We start from the raw sequence: 21319 nt of genomic DNA, 5'->3' as shown, positions 1-21319 counted from the left end.
TCCCCTCTCTCATTCACAGTAGAATCTCACCAACCTATCCCTGTATCTACAATATGGCATTGCTTCACGAGACTTCGATGCATACCCTTCTTGATAACCGTCTACCCAGAACATCATGACATACCTCACATGCAGATGATATAGAGAACATCATGACAGCATCAGAGTGCCAATAATTATCCGAAATATCGACCCTTCCCTCGCCCCTGCGATTACAGGCTGGAAACTACAACACTACAACAAAGTGTGCATATCCGCCACAATGATCAATCAGCAAACGACGATGTCAATTACACAATATGTATCCCACTTCCTACCTTTTTCCTTTACTTACATAAGAGGGGAGCAAGCCGCCCCTAAATACGGCTTTCCCTTCCCCCACTAACATGTGACATGTAATTAAAAAAAAATGAATTATCGGCCTCGTTAAGCTAAAGCATTTGGGCCTAAATAAACGTATTTAAGATAAAATGTTGATATTTGAAAAAAAGGCTACAAGGTCGATATCAATTTTCAGAAAAGCAAGAGAGGAAATGCGAATAACCTGCTCGGATTTACTGCCATTCTCGCTTTGATTTACTGTTGTTAATAGGGTTTCATACATTTACCATCTGTTCAAGTCGACGAAAGTCGCACCACTTAGCAGTTATTGATTTCAAAGTGGCCTAGATTTCGAAATAAAAGAAAGTGCTCTATACGAAAAATATCTTCTGTGAAATGAGTCTTGCCATTCCGAAGCAATTAAAAACAATAAACATGTTTTTTGATCAGCGCAAATCAATTATCTGAGAATAAGATCAGCAGTTTGAGCATTCAATTTCAGTTTGAAGCTTTCTTCGATTTTTTTAAAAAAAATATTCGAGTACCGCCTACCGGTACTTTACCGGTACTGAGGGCTTCAGTACCGTAGTACCGGTTCTCGCCAAAAGGGGTCGGTACTGCGAACCCTAGTTGCGACTGATCATTAAATATATCTAGATTGAATATGGTCTCAGCGTATCATTAGTTTCCATAGCTCCTGCACCCCGCCAACGTTGAAATTCTCCGTAAGTTTCGGGGACCGACAAATTCGAATCTATTGCATACATCCGGGTAGTTTCGTTACACCGAACCAGTTAAATTGGCAAGATCTTAAAATGTATCTGCTCACCGATCGACATCGTGCAGGAAACTACGAGATGTTTTTGAACAATTCTTGCATGTACACTTCGACAGGAATACATTTCAAATTTCTGGACCATTGTTGTCATTTTTCTCCGATAAAACAAACGAAATTGAAGAAGAGAAACATAAACAAATAACGTGGTGGGCTTTTCTGTGGCCAGAGGTTTTGATTCGGTTCAGTCATAATTATTTTTATCGGTACACGGAGAACCAAAATTCGGCTCAGATGCGAAAACCTTAGTTGATTTACTGAATTGAATTAGTTATTATTTAGGACAACTAAGCAAATTCTCAATTTGCTGATTTTGATTAGTTATTCTCGATCTTCCTGAAAAGAGCTAAAATGCTAGTTGGAATTTCTGTTTTCTCTGCTGATTTGGCGAGAAAATGATGCTGTCACTTTTAGCGGAGACACATTCTCCATCTTCTCGATTTAGCATCAAGAGGCTGAAAATCAAAAGGCCGAAAAACATAAGGCGAAATTTCAAAAGGCGAAAATTCGAAAGGCCTAATGCTAAAAAGGTCGAAAAATCAAATGGCCGAAAACTTAAAAGGCGAAAACTCAAAAAGCCGAAAACCCAAAAGGCTGAATCTCATAAGGCAAACTTTTTTTTATTATTCGATTATTTCACATTGTGTTGTTTCTGATTGATTAATCGCCTCATGTTTGAGTAAATCGGGAGGATCGCACGTTTACGTACGAAACCTTTCCAATACAAAAGAAGAATTAATGCTCTAAAAATCCACCAAACCCTTTGTCAAATTGTGCATTCATTGCGATTTTAATTGAGATTCAAAGAATGCTCGAAAGAAGGAATCATCCCCTATGTTTGAGTAAACTGGGTAGCCGAAGTGATTACAAGTGTGCGTGCAAGAGTTATTTGGCATACAGATTCCAAGAACTGCTCATATTTGAAAGAAGGAATCAATCCCTATGTTCGAGTAAACCGGGAATACGAACAGTTATGCAGTTGTAAGCAGCTGGCATGTAGCTCAAATGTTTGAGCATAACGGCAACTACCTAAACATTTAAATAACTTTAAATGAGTTTCTTTACTAATAGTACTAATATTGTACTTAAACCAAAATTAGATTATTCTTCTTTACCAATTAATAAAAAACATGTTTGAGTAATCCGGGCAAACGAGTGGATCACAGGTTTGCTTGCGAGGGGCCGCCGCTTCCGACGGCGGGTCGGCGGCCACTGGCTTCGCCCCAAGTTCTAGATCAGTGTAACAATCGATGGTTGAATATATGTAAGTTCATTCCATAAATCATCATTTGAAAAACTTAGCGAAATTCACAGATGATGAAGTATATAATCCAAAAGAACAGCTCATGATATAAAGAAGGATAATAAGGATAATTTAAATTATTGAAACGTTGTATGGAAAACCAAAACCCACTGGCGATCATAATAATAATGGTCAAAAGAAAACATACGTCTGGTGGATCGCAGTTTTACATTATACTGTACTAAAACGTAAGTCATAGCAAAGTATTCATAATTGCAACTGAACAAGCATAAAAAATTCAAAAATGAAACTAAAATGAACTGCTCATATTTAAAAGAAGGCAAAATCAATTATAAAATGTATTCACTCGAAATATAATCAATAGCAGGTAATGGATAATAGCACATTATTATCATTGCTTTGTTTGTTTTCTTTCGTCCTTTAACAAGGTTTGCCTTTCAAAATTCTGCCTTCTGAAAAGTTTGCCTTTTGAAATTCCGCCTTCCAGAAAGTTTGCCTTTTGAAAGTCCGCCTTTTGATTTTTCAGCCTTTTGAATTCGGCCTAATGTAATTTTGGCCTTATGATTTTCAGCCTTACGGCCTCGATCCATCTTCTCAACTAAATTTTGTGCTGAATTTAGTGCTATTTTCTGTTATTTCAACTAATACATACTCTAAATTCAAAACTTTTTGGCATTAAAATTATCTAGTTATTTAGTTGAATTCCTGAAAAAATATGCTAATTTTAGGGAGGTTGTTTTGTTCAATCTAGTTTTTTCCTCAGTTGATTTCAACAAATGCCAGTTTTGAATTTAAGCCATTCTGTTTTTAAATTTAAAATTTTTCGTAGTTAAATTTAGAATGTCATTTTTTTAAATTTACGACAGCTTTGGTTAAATTTAGTGTTTTTTCTACTCGATCTTCCTGAAAAGAGCTAAAATGCTAGTTGGAATTTCTGTTTTCTCTGCTGATTTGGCGAGAAAATGATGCTGTCACTTTTAGCGGAGACACATTCTCCATCTTCTCAACTAAATTTTGTGCTGAATTTAGTGCTATTTTCTGTTATTTCAACTAATACATACTCTAAATTCAAAACTTTTTGGCATTAAAATTATCTAGTTATTTAGTTGAATTCCTGAAAAAATATGCTAATTTTAGGGAGGTTGTTTTGTTCAATCTAGTTTTTTCCTCAGTTGATTTCAACAAATGTCAGTTTTGAATTTAAGCCATTCTGTTTTTAAATTTAAAATTTTTCGTAGTTAAATTTAGAATGTCATTTTTTTAAATTTACGACAGCTTTGGTTAAATTTAGTGTTTTTTCTACTGATTTAAAAAAAATAAAATTCCTGCTTTTTAGACTTATATTTCGACATTAATTTGATTCAGTTGAAGTCCTTTAGAATACAATCAATATGGGTATTTTCGAAATGGTTTTGACGAGGGTGTCGGAGGAAAATGTTTAGCACCATTTTTGAATCCAAAATGGCGACTTCCGGTTTAACGAAAAGGTTTCAGCGTAAAAAACACTATTTTGCGATTTTTTTAGAACTTTGTGTGTAGCGAATTTATCAAAACTTTTGTACATTTTAGTGTATTTTTTCAATAACATGCTGTAATTTTTCTAGGCAAAACTATCGACAAGCAACTCGGTGACGAAGCTTTTTGTCACTGGAAAAAAAAACATGATTTGCGGTGTTACCTGCCATTCACAAACTACTCAACCGATTTATTTCAAACTTTGCATACACATTCTATGTAAAAAAATATCTAACTCCTACGTTGAGTTTTTGAGATAATTTTTCGATTAAAGGGGTGTTTACTAATAAAAATGCGGATTTTTTCGCGAAACGAAAAAAAAAAAATTAAATGAGTAAAAAACCACTAATTAAAAATTTATCTTAAAAACTCTACGTAGGAGTTAGGTATTCTTTTAATAGAATGTTTATGCAAAGTTTGAAAGAAATCGGTTATGTAGTTTTTGAATGGCAGGTAACACCGCAAATTATGTTTTTTCAAAGGCGTTCTACAAAAAGCTTCGTCACCGAGTCGTTTGTCGATATTTTGAATAGAAAAATTATAACATGTTATTGAAATAATTCACTGTGATGTGTAAAAGTTTCAATCAATTCGCTTCACGCTAAGTTTTAAAAAATTTCAAAAAAGTGTTTCTTTTTCATGCTGAAACATATTTTTTCATGCTGAAACACATGATAGGATTCGATAACACATATTTTTGGTTTAAATATGCTTAATTTTTCTGTGTGTAAAGTTGCCAACTTGGATTTTAGAATGGCGTAAAACATCTGTCTCTGGAAACAACTCATCCGAACAATTCCTAGAATAACCTCAATGATTAGGTTTAGGAACTTCGTTAAACCGAAAGTCGCCATTTTTTAATTTTGAAATGGCGCTAAACATCAACCATCGACACTCACTTGTCAGTCATATTTAAAAATTCCTATACTGATTGTGCTTCAAAAAATTTTGATTAGTCGGGAGTCGCCATCTTGGATTTCAAAATGACGCTTAACATCCACCTCTGACACATCTTATACGTAGGGAACTAAACGGACGTAAACATGCTAAATAAATACATTATGCGATGATACTATAATTGTTTCACTGACATCTTCTTTCTTGACAATACATACATTGTCACAATTTCACTCCACCAGGCCAGAATATAAGAGAAAAATAAAAACTTACCACCATTTTCAACCAAAATACTACACTTTTCGTGGACAATTTCATGCAACATTAACTTCTCATTTTATCTGTGCACTACTTGACAATAATCCTTTTGAACTAAAACTAAACAACGTCAATTCACAAAATATTTCGTGCAAAAATCTGCCACAACACCAATTACTAACAATTTATTTTTTTCGCTCAAGTGAATTTGACATGAGCAAAAACTATTCTGTTTTTAACAATGTTTCTGGTTATAAAATTCAGTAAAAGTTTTTGTTATTCTCCGTGCTGAATTTTCACAGCATATATACACAGCCCAGAAATAACAAAATAGCATTCTTTATCTATGGTTGAGAATGCTGTTTTCATTCCTAAATTCAACCGCAAACAAAGTTGAAAATGCAAATTTTATTTTTAGTTTTTGTTTTGCTGGATGGGTTCCGGATTTTATTTAACTAAAACCTTCTCTTAAAAACAAAAACTTAATTAGAAAAATAAAAGCTGAATTTTAACTAAATCGCTTGTTATTTTTAAGAATTTGTTGTTAAATTCAACTAATTTGAAAACAGAAAGAGGATTTAGCACTAGAGCTGATTTCTATCTTTCCGTGAGTTTCGAAATAAAAATGGGTGGGTAATGTCAGAGACATAACCGCAGTGAAGTAGAATACACTTTAGAATGGTTATACAAATGCTACAATTTTGACTATCTTCTGATAGGTTGTATTAGAAGTAGTTATTTTGTTATTTCTAATGGAAATACCGAAATATCGATACACGTACATCGAAATCTAAAATATTCGAACATATTTATCTATATGGTAATCCTAAAACGAGCATTTAATGAATGTTATTGTAAATTGAATCATTACACGAAACTGTCAACAAATCACACAAATGATAACTTTTTATTTCGAGCCATTCTACGACATGTCGACGATATTGTTCACAAGGGGCTCACTTACTATCCAACGCTCTTGGCAAGCCACTTTCTAATACTTGTAATAACAAAACTTCAATTCTATTCTTTGTTGATAAATGATGGCCCTGAAAAGGGCCTTTTGTTTGGGCAGTTTTCGGAATTTATACTGATTTCGTTTTTAGATCAGAGTTGCTCTAGGTTCGCTCGGAGCTGTCACTTTTGTATGGAAACTGTCAACATTAGAGCGAACCTAGGGCGACTCGATTCTAAAACCGAAAACAGCATTAGTTGGAGCTAGTGTTTTGTGCCATTTGAGACGGCGTGCTTGATGAACTTTTCTTGTATCCTTTAACAATGTTCGGAAACATTTAGATCGACGTATATGGTACGACGATACAAATAAACTGATATTGAGCAGCAGCATGCCAAGTTTTTATACCTGACTACAGCACAATATAAGCTCGTCCTTTTTTGTGTTGTCTTCAATGTGTGTTCTTCGTAGCACCTCCCCTTCGTTGGTCGAAACAACAAGCAAATTGTGTTGAACGCTTCGAAGTGCCGTTTACTTAGTAGCTGTAATGGAATAGCTTGCTGTTAAAGTGTTGAAATTGGAAGGAAATGCTGCCCGTGACAACATAAAGACGAATTATCCCACGTCTTCAACAGCTGGCGATTCGTAACATCGAAAAGTTGAACAAACAAGTGACCATTGCTCAATGTGGTGTGTTGCAAAACATCCAATCAGTAGTGCTGCCCAAGAAGACCGAAAAGAAAGCATAAATCGAACGCTGAAACTCGCAAATGAAATGCATATTGCTGTAAAAACTGTCCTTATCAGGACGATCACACATTTTTGATTATGAACAAAACTGAAATTGCGAATCTGAATGGGCCAATCGACGAACTGCATTTCTATCGAGCAAATTTACCCGCCAAAAAACCATTTACCGACAGGAAATTCTGTGCTGGAACAGAAATTTCTTTGCGATTTTGTCGTCTTTTGCATATACATAGTTTATTTGGAGTATTTTTGGAATTAGTTGTCAATTTGCAACATTCTTTGAAAATATTGTTGAACTTTTATAAATGAAGGCACGAAAACGAGCGTTTGACCGTCGTCCTACTACCAGCATCAGAGAAGTAGCAGATCAGCATTTTTCGCTACATGGCCCGTACCAAACCGACCGCTCGTAAGTTCACTGGAGGAAAGCCTCCCCGCAAGCAGTAAGCAACGAACGCCGTGTGAAAGTGCCCCAGTCACGGTTGGCGTTAAGAAGCCTCATCGCTACCGAACAGAAACTGTCGCCCTGCGAGAAATTCACAGCTATCAGAAATCGAGCAGGCCTAAATTGTGACGCAAAATAAACCACAAACCAACAAGTTCTTTTCAGGACCAGCCAATTATATTCCAGTAAGATATAAATGAAATTTTCGTTTTCCATTGCCTTACAACCTCCCTCCCCCATTTCTCCCGGCTTGAATTACTATCAATCTTGATGATGCTGTGCGGCGGGGGCACTAGTTTCCATTATAGTGGAAAATTTAGGTCATACTATGTTGCGTTTCGGCTTCGCCTCATCAGAAACCGACACTAACACATTGTCGGAATAGATTAGCGCCGGCTTGACGCAAATCCCTTAAAACTAAAACACACTATGTGTTTCAATCAAACGACTGATCAAACGTGATGTCCCGTTCGAGCAGAAGTTCTGTTTATGCCGATGAGACACAAGTGAAGCCGAAACTTGTCTTGGCTTAGCAGGCCTATGCGAAAGCACTATGCTATATTTCACCCTAAGGAGGAAAATTTGGTAAAACCAAAATTTCTCACTAGGGTGAAAATTTGTTGGTAAAAACCAGTCTTTGTACAGGAGGGCACAAATCCTTATTTCATACTATGTTGCGTTTCGGCTTCGCCTCATCAGAAACCGACACTAACACATTGTCGGAATAGATTAGCGCCGGCTTGACGCAAATCCCTTAAAACTAAAACACACTATGTGTTTCAATCAAACGACTGATCAAACGTGATGTCCCGTTCGAGCAGAAGTTCTGTTTATGCCGATGAGACACAAGTGAAGCCGAAACTTGTCTTGGCTTAGCAGGCCTATGCGAAAGCACTATGCTATATTTCACCCTAAGGAGGAAAATTTGGTAAAACCAAAATTTCTCACTAGGGTGAAAATTTGTTGGTAAAAACCAGTCTTTGTACAGGAGGGCACAAATCCTTATTTCATACTATGTTGCGTTTCGGCTTCGCCTCATCAGAAACCGACACTAACACATTGTCGGAATAGATTAGCGCCGGCTTGACGCAAATCCCTTAAAACTAAAACACACTATGTGTTTCAAACGACTGATCAAACGTGATGTCCCGTTCGAGCAGAAGTTCTGTTTATGCCGATGAGACACAAGTGAAGCCGAAACTTGTCTTGGCTTAGCAGGCCTATGCGAAAGCACTATGCTATATTTCACCCTAAGGAGGAAAATTTGGTAAAACCAAAATTTCTCACTAGGGTGAAAATTTGTTGGTAAAAACCAGTCTTTGTACAGGAGGGCACAAATCCTTATTTCATACTATGTTGCGTTTCGGCTTCGCCTCATCAGAAACCGACACTAACACATTGTCGGAATAGATTAGCGCCGGCTTGACGCAAATCCCTTAAAACTAAAACACACTATGTGTTTCAATCAAACGACTGATCAAACGTGATGTCCCGTTCGAGCAGAAGTTCTGTTTATGCCGATGAGACACAAGTGAAGCCGAAACTTGTCTTGGCTTAGCAGGCCTATGCGAAAGCACTATGCTATATTTCACCCTAAGGAGGAAAATTTGGTAAAACCAAAATTTCTCACTAGGGTGAAAATTTGTTGGTAAAAACCAGTCTTTGTACAGGAGGGCACAAATCCTTATTTCATACTATGTTGCGTTTCGGCTTCGCCTCATCAGAAACCGACACTAACACATTGTCGGAATAGATTAGCGCCGGCTTGACGCAAATCCCTTAAAACTAAAACACACTATGTGTTTCAATCAAACGACTGATCAAACGTGATGTCCCGTTCGAGCAGAAGTTCTGTTTATGCCGATGAGACACAAGTGAAGCCGAAACTTGTCTTGGCTTAGCAGGCCTATGCGAAAGCACTATGCTATATTTCACCCTAAGGAGGAAAATTTGGTAAAACCAAAATTTCTCACTAGGGTGAAAATTTGTTGGTAAAAACCAGTCTTTGTACAGGAGGGCACAAATCCTTATTTCATTATAAATATAGCATAGTGCTTTCGCATAGGCCTGCTAAGCCAAGACAAGTTTCGGCTTCACTTGTGTCTCATCGGCATAAACAGAACTTCTGCTCGAACGGGACATCACGTTTGATCAGTCGTTTGATTGAAACACATAGTGTGTTTTAGTTTTAAGGGATTTGCGTCAAGCCGGCGCTAATCTATTCCGACAATGTGTTAGTGTCGGTTTCTGATGAGGCGAAGCCGAAACGCAACATAGTATGAAATAAGGATTTGTGCCCTCCTGTACAAAGACTGGTTTTTACCAACAAATTTTCACCCTAGTGAGAAATTTTGGTTTTACCAAATTTTCCTCCTTAGGGTGAAATATAGCATAGTGCTTTCGCATAGGCCTGCTAAGCCAAGACAAGTTTCGGCTTCACTTGTGTCTCATCGGCATAAACAGAACTTCTGCTCGAACGGGACATCACGTTTGATCAGTCGTTTGATTGAAACACATAGTGTGTTTTAGTTTTAAGGGATTTGCGTCAAGCCGGCGCTAATCTATTCCGACAATGTGTTAGTGTCGGTTTCTGATGAGGCGAAGCCGAAACGCAACATAGTATGAAATAAGGATTTGTGCCCTCCTGTACAAAGCCTGGTTTTTACCAACAAATTTTCACCCTAGTGAGAAATTTTGGTTTTACCAAATTTTCCTCCTTAGGGTGAAATATAGCATAGTGCTTTCGCATAGGCCTGCTAAGCCAAGACAAGTTTCGGCTTCACTTGTGTCTCATCGGCATAAACAGAACTTCTGCTCGAACGGGACATCACGTTTGATCAGTCGTTTGATTGAAACACATAGTGTGTTTTAGTTTTAAGGGATTTGCGTCAAGCCGGCGCTAATCTATTCCGACAATGTGTTAGTGTCGGTTTCTGATGAGGCGAAGCCGAAACGCAACATAGTATGAAATAAGGATTTGTGCCCTCCTGTACAAAGACTGGTTTTTACCAACAAATTTTCACCCTAGTGAGAAATTTTGGTTTTACCAAATTTTCCTCCTTAGGGTGAAATATAGCATAGTGCTTTCGCATAGGCCTGCTAAGCCAAGACAAGTTTCGGCTTCACTTGTGTCTCATCGGCATAAACAGAACTTCTGCTCGAACGGGACATCACGTTTGATCAGTCGTTTGATTGAAACACATAGTGTGTTTTAGTTTTAAGGGATTTGCGTCAAGCCGGCGCTAATCTATTCCGACAATGTGTTAGTGTCGGTTTCTGATGAGGCGAAGCCGAAACGCAACATAGTATGAAATAAGGATTTGTGCCCTCCTGTACAAAGACTGGTTTTTACCAACAAATTTTCACCCTAGTGAGAAATTTTGGTTTTACCAAATTTTCCTCCTTAGGGTGAAATATAGCATAGGAAAATTTAGGTTTGTGCGTTTTTCCCAAAATTTTTTTAGCTGTGCTGTTTTCAAGGAAGTTGTAGTTGAATTCAAAATAAAATAGTTTACTTCTATTGTCAGAGGTGGACCTTCCAACGAAAACTAGTCTGGCTTGCTTGGAATCGAATTGTACGGACCAACCACTGCTTTCACAAAATCCGTTATTTTCAGTAATTGTAAATTCTACAGAATTAGTCACAACTATTTCCAATCAGCGCAAAAATCGAAGGTTTTCATTCAGTACAACAGCAGATTTTCACGTTTAAAAAACAGGCAGCATTCTGGCCGAAAATTTTGAAACGGAGCACCTATATCGAAACGCTAGAAAACGTTCGATTTTTGTAAATTGAATCATTACACTAAATTGTCTGCAAATCCCAAAAACCTTATGATTTTGTGCCATTCTACGTGAAAGCGACGGTATTGTTCACAAGTCACTTATCATCCAGCGCTCTTGACAAACCACTTTCTGATGCTTGTAATAACAAAACTTCAATTTCATTCTTTGTCGATAAATTGATGGCCCTGAAAAGGGTTTTTTGTTTGGGCAGTGTTCGGAATTTACTTGGAGCTGGTGTATATGGTAACAGCTTTGGTGCCATCTGAGACAGCGTGCTTGGCCAACTCTTCTGACAGCAGCAAACAGCACACATTTCGACCGACGTACAGTTACGATGCTGCAAACGAACTGATCGTGAACAACAGCATGCTGAGTTTTTATACCTGACTACACCACAACGTAAGCTCGTCCTTTTTTGTGTTGTCCTCAATATGTATTCTTCGCAGCTCCTCCTCTTCGCTGGTCGATACACAAGCAAATTGTGTTGAACGCGTCGGAGTGCCGTTTACTTAGTAGCTGTAATGGAATACTTTACTGCTAAAATGTTTAAATTGGAAGGAAATGCTGCCCGTGACAACAAAAAGACGAATTATCCCACGTCTTCAGCAGCTGGTGATTCGTAACAACGAAAAGTTGAACAAACTGCTCTCCGGAGTGACAATTGCTCAGGGCGGTGTGTTGCCAAATATCCAAGCCGTACTGCTTCCCAAGAAGACCGAAAAGAAAGCATAAATCGAACGCTGAGACTTACCAAAGAAATGCTCTTGTAAAAACCGTTATTTTCAGGACGACCACATATTTTTTGATAAAAAACAACATTAAAATTGAGTTTCCAATACGGAGATTATTGAACACTCAGGGTAAAGAGAGTAATGTAATACGGTACCTTGATAAAATGTTTGAGAATTGAAACCTTTTTTGAATGCGCCTAGTAAAAATGGTTTCCACTTCACTTCAGTTTGTTTCTGACCATATTTGCAATTTCCGTACTGAAATAAATCATAATTTAGGGTTTAACCCAAATCGCTCTCCAAGGAGAAACAGTCCATGAAACAGAAAATGCAAACTTATTCTTTGAAATGATTTTTGTGGCCCTGAAAAGGGCCTTTTTTATAATGATACAAGTGAGTTCTACCTTTTCAACTTCCAAATCCATACAAAGTGCGTCCCTGCCGCTTCAGAGTATAGATGACATTCATTGCGGTTTTGCGCTTGGCGTGTTCAGTGTAGGTCACGGCATCTCGGATGACATTTTCCTGCACACCATCAGTATTCATAGATTAAATCGGAGATGCATTTTACACCACCACGACGAGCCAGACGCCGAATGGCGGATTTGGATTCCCTGGATTTTATCACGAAGAACCTTGCGATGACGCTTGGTACGAGAACGCAAACATGATACCGCTCATTGTACCGTCCGGACGAGCATGTTGCTCGTGTGGTAAGCGAGCACCCACTGATACAAAACGAGCTCGCGTGACCTGTATATATAACATTCCCGTATGTAATGAAACGCTTACATGCTCCTTTTTGACGGCTCTGCGTGAGACGAGGGGCAATTCACTCCCCATTCAAAGTGAATTGAGAAATGCTTCAATACACCTTAATACATTTAATATGCCGAAAATACACTAATGCACTAAAATACGTCACTTCTGGAAGAATTTTTCAATACGTCGATAATACGTCGAAAATAAGCTAATACACAAAAATACGTTAGTACCGCAAATATTTTTCAATGCGTCGATAACAATCCAATTCGTCAAGTAATACACTGTTGATACAAGCCATACAAATATTACATTAATTTCATGCCAAATGAAACTAATTCAGTATATTTCTTATTATGACATAGCGTATGTTTCTTTCAAGCTGCTGTTTACTTTTCTCGGAATTGGGACTCCCAGCAAACGGACTCAGAATCGGTGAATCATTAGAATGACAAGCAGGCAGAAATCAATCAGAATTCTTGTTAGTTTGATTCAGAGGAACAATCCCATAATCTTTAAAGAAAATAAACATCCCGTACATTGAAAATACTCCCAGGGGATGTGAACATAGGTAAATCCGAAACTTCCTACCAGCATCAGTAGGAAATTTTTAATCAAGAATTCTCTCATTTTATCGACATAAACAATGGTTTTAATGTTTACCCTAAATAGTGAAGCTCTAAAATCTTGCAAGTTCGAAGTTTACATTGCGATGGATCATTTTGTTTAGATGTATAGGTTGCATTATAAATCAACACTCGTTGGGGGAATAGAATCGAAACCAACGCTCGATGGATTGAGAATACAAAACACAAGATTGTACGCAGCTCACCTGGGTTCGATTCCCAACCTCGCACATAAGGTTAGAGATTATTCCACAAGAGATTACTCTAACCAGAAAAGAGGCTAAGGTTAAACCTCTATTATCAAAATAATAAAAAATAATACAAAACACAAGAATCCGAATCGCTTCCGATCAACTTGCAGGAATGAGTTCAGCCATAACTCTAAGTCCAGTTGGAATTCCGGCTGGATTCTGCCAGAATTCAGGCTCTAGTGACACAACCGAGTTTAGTATAACCAGTAGGAATTTCGGCTGATTTTACTGAGGAGCATCTCAATTTTACTGAGAAGCATCTCCATTTTTTAAATAAATTTAGATAACACTGCAGTGATTAAATATAATACCGCGTTGCTCAAAAATTACCATTCGGTAAGCCTAATTAGAAATTCTAATTCTCTAAATAATAAAATTTGGCATAATGCTTAATTGTTCGTTAATCTTGAAAAATCACTAGTAATTCCATTTGTACTAATTTTATTATTTGCGTTTATGAAATTATTCTACTTGTATTTTAGAATAACATTTAAACGTCAAAATTCAGTAACATTCGGTTTCAATTGATTATTCAACAAAAATACAATGCGTGCATACAATTGTACGTTTTAGTACACTAATCCATAAGAATTATGAAATAATTCACCAATACGCATAATACATAGCATTTCGTGAACAATATACAAATACGTTTTTAATGCGCTAATACGTAAGAATTATGAAAGAAATAACCAATACTCATCAATACACAAAATACATCTCATTTCGTGAAAAATACACAAATACGTCTCTCAATACGTTAGCATGAATCGAAAATACTAGAGTGAGTCACCCCTCGGCGTGAGATATACTTGCAAATTGCGCATTTTCCTCGCTGTTTTCGAAGGATTTTCTAAAAATCTTTGTTTTGATTTATTTATAGTAGTCGCAATAATTCCGAAATTTAATACGAAATACGTGCACGAATTTCCGATCAGATAGTGCAAAAATATTGCGATTTCGATCAGTAGAACGGAAGATATTCGCATTTAAAACCTGGGAAAATTTCTCAACTGAAATTTTTGAAACGGGACCCAATATTGAAACTTTAGAAGTATTCTACTTAAAAAAGATGGGTGGGTAATGTCTGCGACATAACCGGAGAGATGTAGAATACATAAGGAACACGTTCTTCAAATATGTTGATATTCATTGGAATTTTCGGACAAAAGGTGATTTGGGCGAGGAATATTTCAAATTATTCTTTACAAAAATGATGGTGGTTCTGACAAGGACCGTTTTTGTTGGCGTTGTTGGCCTTGGTGGGGAGATGCGCTGGCTTCGATTTTCGTTGGATGCTTCTGACTTCTTACTATTTCCGGGCTTAGCTGTTGTCCAGGAGGTGATTCTGACATGATTGGTGTAGGTGTAGGTCGTCAACCGGTTATAATTTTTCAAGCGTTGTTTACATTTGAAATTAAACCACTGGATCAATTAAAAAAAGTATTGGTCTGTGATATGAAAAGTACGAAATATATCTTCGGGTTTCTGCATTGACGTTTTTGACAAATACAAGATCAATGCATGTGCCTGCAAGTGTAGTTGCTTGTGATGGATCAGAGATCAAACGAAGCTTGAAACATTCATTCATAAAATAAACAAATTTCAAATTCTCTTGTTTTGAAACATCTATGTTGAAGTCGCCTGAAACGACCATTGGAACATTCTGATTTCTAGACTAAATATTCTACATTAAAAGATGGGTGGGTAATGTCTGCGACATAACTGGAGTGTCGTAACTACACTTGTGACGTTAATCCAAATCTAATGATATGCAACGAAATTACGTTTGCATGTGAAATTTTCAAATGATTCGTTATAATTATGGTTAAAAATTCTAATTGGGAATTCTTTTCCATCACCAACTATTTTTCTTTTTTTCGAATCTACAGCATTCTTTGAAAATATTGTTGAAATGTTATTGATGAAAAACTGAAAATGCGTTTGGCAACACTGCTCACTAAATGGATGGTGGGAAGACGCACATTCGTTTTGATTATGCTAGTATTAGTAGCAGGAAAGAATGAAAAGGAACATAGCCCGAAAACGAGCAAGCGAGAGAGCGATAGTAATTCGTATTCGCTCTACTAAACTAAAAAAAGATGGGTGGGTAATGTCTGTGACATAACCGGAGCATCGTGACTTCACTTCGAGACGTTAATTTAAATCTAATGATTTATGCAGTTAATCAAAGGAGGCTGCCAAAAAGTTCGAATAAAAGCACGCGACTAGTGTACTTTGCACGTTCTATATTTTATCAACACTAGAGAGAATCGAAAAAATAATTCAAAGTGTAATAGCAACATGCAATTGTGGCAACACTGGCCATGGGATGGTGGGGAACACGCACATTCGTTTAATTTATGATGTATTAGCAGCAGAAAGGAATGGAAAAGCAGTGCGCGAAAACGAGCGAGGATAATTTAAATTCTCTTTCTATCCACATATCGTATTTCTAACCTACTTGCTGAAAATTGTTAAACACCTCAAATGGATATTTCAGTTTAACTCTTATTAGAACACAATTAATTGGTCCTGAAAAGAACCGTTTATTGTTTTATTGCGGGAGCATAATTCAGACGCACTCCCCGCGACACGGTGAGCCAGTTTAATATATTTGGCCTGAAAGTTATGCGTTTGGTGCAGTATTTTGCATTCTCGAACAAACCAGGCGCACTATTTTGCATTCTCGAACCAGTAGGCATCGTTGGCTTCTCGGGGCATCATTACGACTGAGGTTTGTAAGCGTAGCTCGACTTTGCAGTCCTGTACAATCTCACGAACCAGACGCTGGAACGATAGCCTACAGATTAGTTGCCCTTTAGTTGGGGCGAAATTCTTGCAGGGCGACAGTTCCGATGAGTCACCAGTAGCTGGGGCACTGTTTCCGTCCATCGCCATTGCCAACTGCTTTCCTTCGGTGGACTGGCTGCTTGCTAGTGCTTGAACGAATACGAATGATGAGAAAAACCGACTGACCAATATTCATATATAAACACACGAGAAAGCACTACTATCGCTCTCTCGCTCGTTTTCGTTCCATTCCTGCGCCTTTCCTTTCCGTTCGGCTACCAATACTAGCATAACCAAAACGAATATTCTGTCTTTCCATCGCCTTCAATGTAGTGGCCAGTGCTAGCAAACTTGCATGTTCAGTTTTTCAATAACAACATTCAAACAATATTTTCAAAGAATGTTACAGATTTGAAAAGAAGGAAGGAAAATATTTTCACAAATTTAAATTCTTTTGTGTTATTTGTTAGCGCTGATAAAGGCTATTTAGTTTGCTACTAGCAAGGAGCTGCACAAACAAATCGATTTATGCAGTTAATCAACGGAGGCTGCCAAAAAGTTCGAATAAAAGCATGCGACTAGTGTACTTTGCACGTTCTATATTTTATCAATACTAGAGAGGATCGATAAAATAATTCAAAGTGTAATAGCAACATGCAATTGTGGCAACACTGGCCATGAGATGGTGGGGGAACATGCACATTCGTTTAAGTTATGATGGTATTAGCAGCAGAAAGGAATGGAAAAGCAGTGCACGAAAACGAGCGAGAGAGGATAATTTAAATTCTCTTTCTTTCGTTCCACACATCGTATTTCTTATATAGACGCTGGAACGATAGCCTACAGATTAGTTGCCCTTTAGTTGGGGCGAAATTCTTGCAGGGCGACAGTTCCGATGAGTCACCAGTAGCTGGGGCACTTTTTCGGACCGTCGTCATTGCCAACTGCTTTACTTCGGTGGACTGGCTGCTTGCTAGTACTTGAACGAATACGAATGAGAAAAACCGACCGACAGATATTTATATAATCGCGCTAATATGCACTACTATCGCTTTCTCGCTCGTTCTCGTGCCGTGCGTGAGCCTTTCCTTTCCGTCCGGCTTCTAATGGCCTAACCAAAGGAGTATGCCGTCTTTCCCCCACTAACTGCTCTCGTCAAGCAACCAAATACGAATAATCATAAAACAAACATGTAGTGGACCTATATATAAACTTTTCATTATTTTATTGTTCGGTTGGTCCACCATTTTGACGGCTCTGTGCGGGATGGGCTGAAAATTTTCACTTTTCCGAGTCGTTTTCGAAAGATTTTTCAAAACACAATTTTTTGTTATTAGTGCATGTTATACATACTTAAAATTTTAATACAGCATAGAGGAACATATTTTCAACAAATTGGCCTAAAAATCAAATCATTCTGTTAAGTATGATAAAAGTTATTAACGTTCAAAATCTGACGCGGTGCCGCAGCCGATATTTTGAAACGGGACCCCTATATTGAAAGCTTAAATGTATTCTACATTAAAAGTATCACTAAGTGTTCGAATCGGAAGATCCGTGGTGAAGTTCAGCCTTTTCTCTCTTTTCATCGTGCGCAAAAGAATCAGGATGCTTGTTCAGATCTTTATGTTTATTTATTTTATGGATCGCGGACGCCACGTTCAATTTGACGTGTATAAAACTAATACATTCAAAAGTGACGAATGCTCCCACCTTTCTTTCCCTTCATATTGGTTTTCGGGTGCTTGTGGTAACGAAGTGATGCATTATGGCTACAGCGGACCCTACACGAGACAAGAATATTGTCAATAAAAATATTGTCAAGACTGCTTCAATACGTCAATCCCATTTGAATTCTACAGAATCAATATTTTCAAAATATCCTTACACGATCAATATATTGATCAAAAATTGGTTTATTGTCAATATTTCTGCTCGTGTAGGGTCCGCTTATGTGTCAAAATCGCTTCACACGCGCCACGCTCGGTGCGGTGGCGCATTTCTCATAATTCAAATCGACCATATTTTTTGGGGGCGATGAAAATTCATCTCGTGTTACGTCTGTTTGTCTATGCGAAAACGATTCAATGTAAAAGCGCACTTTTATAAGAAAAACCGCACTTTTATGGAGTCCAATTTAAATGCCATCAATAATACAAAAACAAATATTCACAAAAATTTTCACCTGATTACATACAACAATTGGCACTTTTGTTGAATGTACTACTTCGCCCATGCAAATATTTGATGAAAAAAGTTTGTTGAACAGTTGATCTCGTGTACTGGCCTTGTCAAATTTGTTTGTCAAACACGTTTATTTGATCAAATTTTGCTTCATCAAATATTTCACGTTATGACAAACAGTGTACTGGTAGCTTTAGTTGGACATAGGCTGTGGCCCAACCAACGAATCACGACTGTAACTATTGAAACATCCAGTTTTGTTTATTCACAATGTAACGTACCGAATAATAATGACAGCCTTTTCATTTTTATGGTGATCACTTAATTCACGTTTTGGATATGAGAAATAGTCTTTAGATTTAACTTCTGTAAACTTATCGACCAACCATGATGTCGCAATATCTATAATACGTTTTCGTTTCGGTTTGAAAACATGGTATGTAACTACTGACTAAACAAAATCAACAACAGGACTGTTCCGTTTAGGTACACTCAATAGTATTTATACTAAAGGAGATACCTAAGAATATTCAATCTGCGAAAAATAATCATACCTGTAAAATTGTGTTTATAAAATGCCACTCTCTTTATGTTGTTCATCAGTCTCAGCATATACTTTTGGAGGGGACCTGTTTAATGATGCAGCAGAGAATGCTGCAACTTAAGCGTATGCTTTGGAAAGGAAGAATGGAGAATGTCTGTTTTTCGTGCTTCTAGTTATGCTTACGTTTACTTATTTGTGCGCAAAAATATATGTATCTAGTTTTATGTTAGTGATTGTACAGAGCTGTAACGGCAACACGTGAATTACAAGTATACAATATACTGAATGAACGATAATCCTTGCTATTAGAAATTTATGACACCAATCAATAAATCGATCTAAGTACACAAACGTTAAAGGCAATCTGAATTTAAACAAACGAAACAAAGCAGATTACCAATAGTGAGAGGCATCGACAAATTGGTGAAGCAACATTTGTTTAAATTGGATATGAATCTTCAGGCAAGCAAATGAAGAAGTAATAAATAAAATATTGGCCAGTTGTTCACTAGATGAACGTTCTGCATTGTCAGATGTATCCTTTCATCGACTATAGTATGTAGGTATGCATGCCTCGCACTAGCCCGGTCAAACCATTCGGAATCCTGAATGGAGTCAGTATGAATTCCAAATCAAATGCAACAACCGATTCTGAGTCGGAATCGGTTGTTGCATTTGATTTGGAGTCCATAATGACTCCATTCAGAAATCCGAACCGGTTCCGGAATGAGTTTAACTGGGAGGGTTCGAAAACCGCCCTCTAAGAACGGTTGGTTTCAAAATCGTCCAATGAAGGACGTTCGTTGGACCAATTTGGACAACGTCCAAATAACCGTTCAACGAACGTCCATCGTTGGACCCGTGTTGAACGATTTTGAAACAATTTTTTGGGCGTCTCAGTGGGCGTACTTGGTAATACTTAACCCATTATGTCCTAGCGTATGAAATTTCATACGCAAAAACAACACATTTCAGGATCATACTTGTTATACAATAAAGGCGTTTTCAAACTTCTGGTCTTCTGTGAGCGTTAATTAATACCCTATAGTTTATAATGTGTATGCTCAATAATCTATTTTTATAAAATTCCATTGTGTTTTCGAAAGTCAAATTTGGACAAAATTCAAACCAAAATATGAACAATACATATTATTAATTTTATCTCCTAAATCACTAATTTTCGATTCTGATTGTAAACGAATGGCCATAAGAGGTGTGAAAGATGTGGCTCAGTGCGAAAAAATGGATGAAATTGGTAAAACAATTGTGAAAATTCTGCTGGTAGTTCAAGGTAGAAAATTTCATACGCCAGACTGAACCGATATCTTTTTTCCTAATGCAAAATTATTTCCGCTTTAGACCAGGAGGGGATTCACAACTTTCTCACTGATTTTAACGTTGAATCTGTGAATTCAAGGCTAACAAATGCTTAATGAGTAGCAAATTACACCTGGTTTCACCCAGAATATTTTTTATGTAAATTCTCGTAAGAAAATGTTCTTTTTCTTAAGATAATTACAAAGTTTGAGGGAAAGATGGTTTGATGCAATGAACCAATCATGAGACAAAACGGCACGAGAGATGAGAGAAGTGTTAAAATCATTCAAAAAAGCTGCTAAATAAATGATCTCGCAAGGTTCCAGATATTATTCGATTTTATCCTGAATATAAATATTTTAGCCGAATTTTCTATGTAATAATTTTTTGATACCCTATCAGCCCAGAATTCGAACTTCTAATGCGATAACAACAACGACTCCCGTGAGTGCCCGCGATCACACTATACTCATTCGAAAGCTTTTAATTTTCTCTTAAAAATGAGTCTATGCTAGTTTTGCGAAAACTTGCGAGAAGCAGTCAAATTTAAAGAAAAACTGTCAATGGAGACGCATGGTTAATACTGATATTGAATTTGAATAATCATTTTTAGCTAGAATAATGACACGAATACATGTATAACTTTCAAATAGCATTCAGGGCATGATCTACAAGGGTTTTACTAGTGATCAAAAGTAAGGAGCCGAGTGGGAAGTATGTTTTTAGATGGTAAAAGTAAGAATAATGTTTAAAAATCAGTAAATATTTTCAACCATCTGAAATATCTTGCTAACTTACGCAATGACTGTCAAATTGAGTGTACACAGTTGAGTTCTAGTCATTTGGTGAGACTATTTTGATCCGAATTAGCATGATACTAATATAGCTCAAGGGTATGCGATATTATCTAAACAAAATACGACCATTTTTAATGAACCAACTGCGAAAAAAAATCGTTACCATCTTGTAGATTAGTAATATTCCACAAAGACGCTCAAAATTGAATTGTTTGAAAATGAAGGAAAATGTAGTTTTCATATCAAGCAACCCACTAATGAATTAAACGTTGGAAAATTAATCGAACACAT

At 37.1% G+C, this 21319-nt stretch overlaps 1 protein-coding gene across 1 annotated transcript in view; it reads right to left on the bottom strand.

Moving 5' to 3' along the window:
* LOC131692986 (uncharacterized) overlaps positions 1 to 18706 on the bottom strand; it is a 164630-nt gene extending 145924 nt beyond the window's left edge. Inside the window, exon 1 of the mRNA XM_058980422.1 lies at positions 18652 to 18706. Coding sequence (XP_058836405.1) covers positions 18652 to 18676 — 25 coding nt within the window. The 5' untranslated portion in view covers positions 18677 to 18706. The remainder of the gene's footprint in view (positions 1 to 18651) is intronic.
* Between the last annotated feature and the right edge of the window lie 2613 nt (positions 18707 to 21319).

The sequence above is a fragment of the Topomyia yanbarensis genome, chromosome 3, assembly GCF_030247195.1.
Source record: "Topomyia yanbarensis strain Yona2022 chromosome 3, ASM3024719v1, whole genome shotgun sequence".
Taxonomy (NCBI): Eukaryota; Metazoa; Arthropoda; class Insecta; order Diptera; family Culicidae; genus Topomyia; species Topomyia yanbarensis.
The sequence above is the reverse complement of the archived record's forward strand: the minus strand, read 5'-3'. Positions and strand labels throughout refer to the sequence as shown.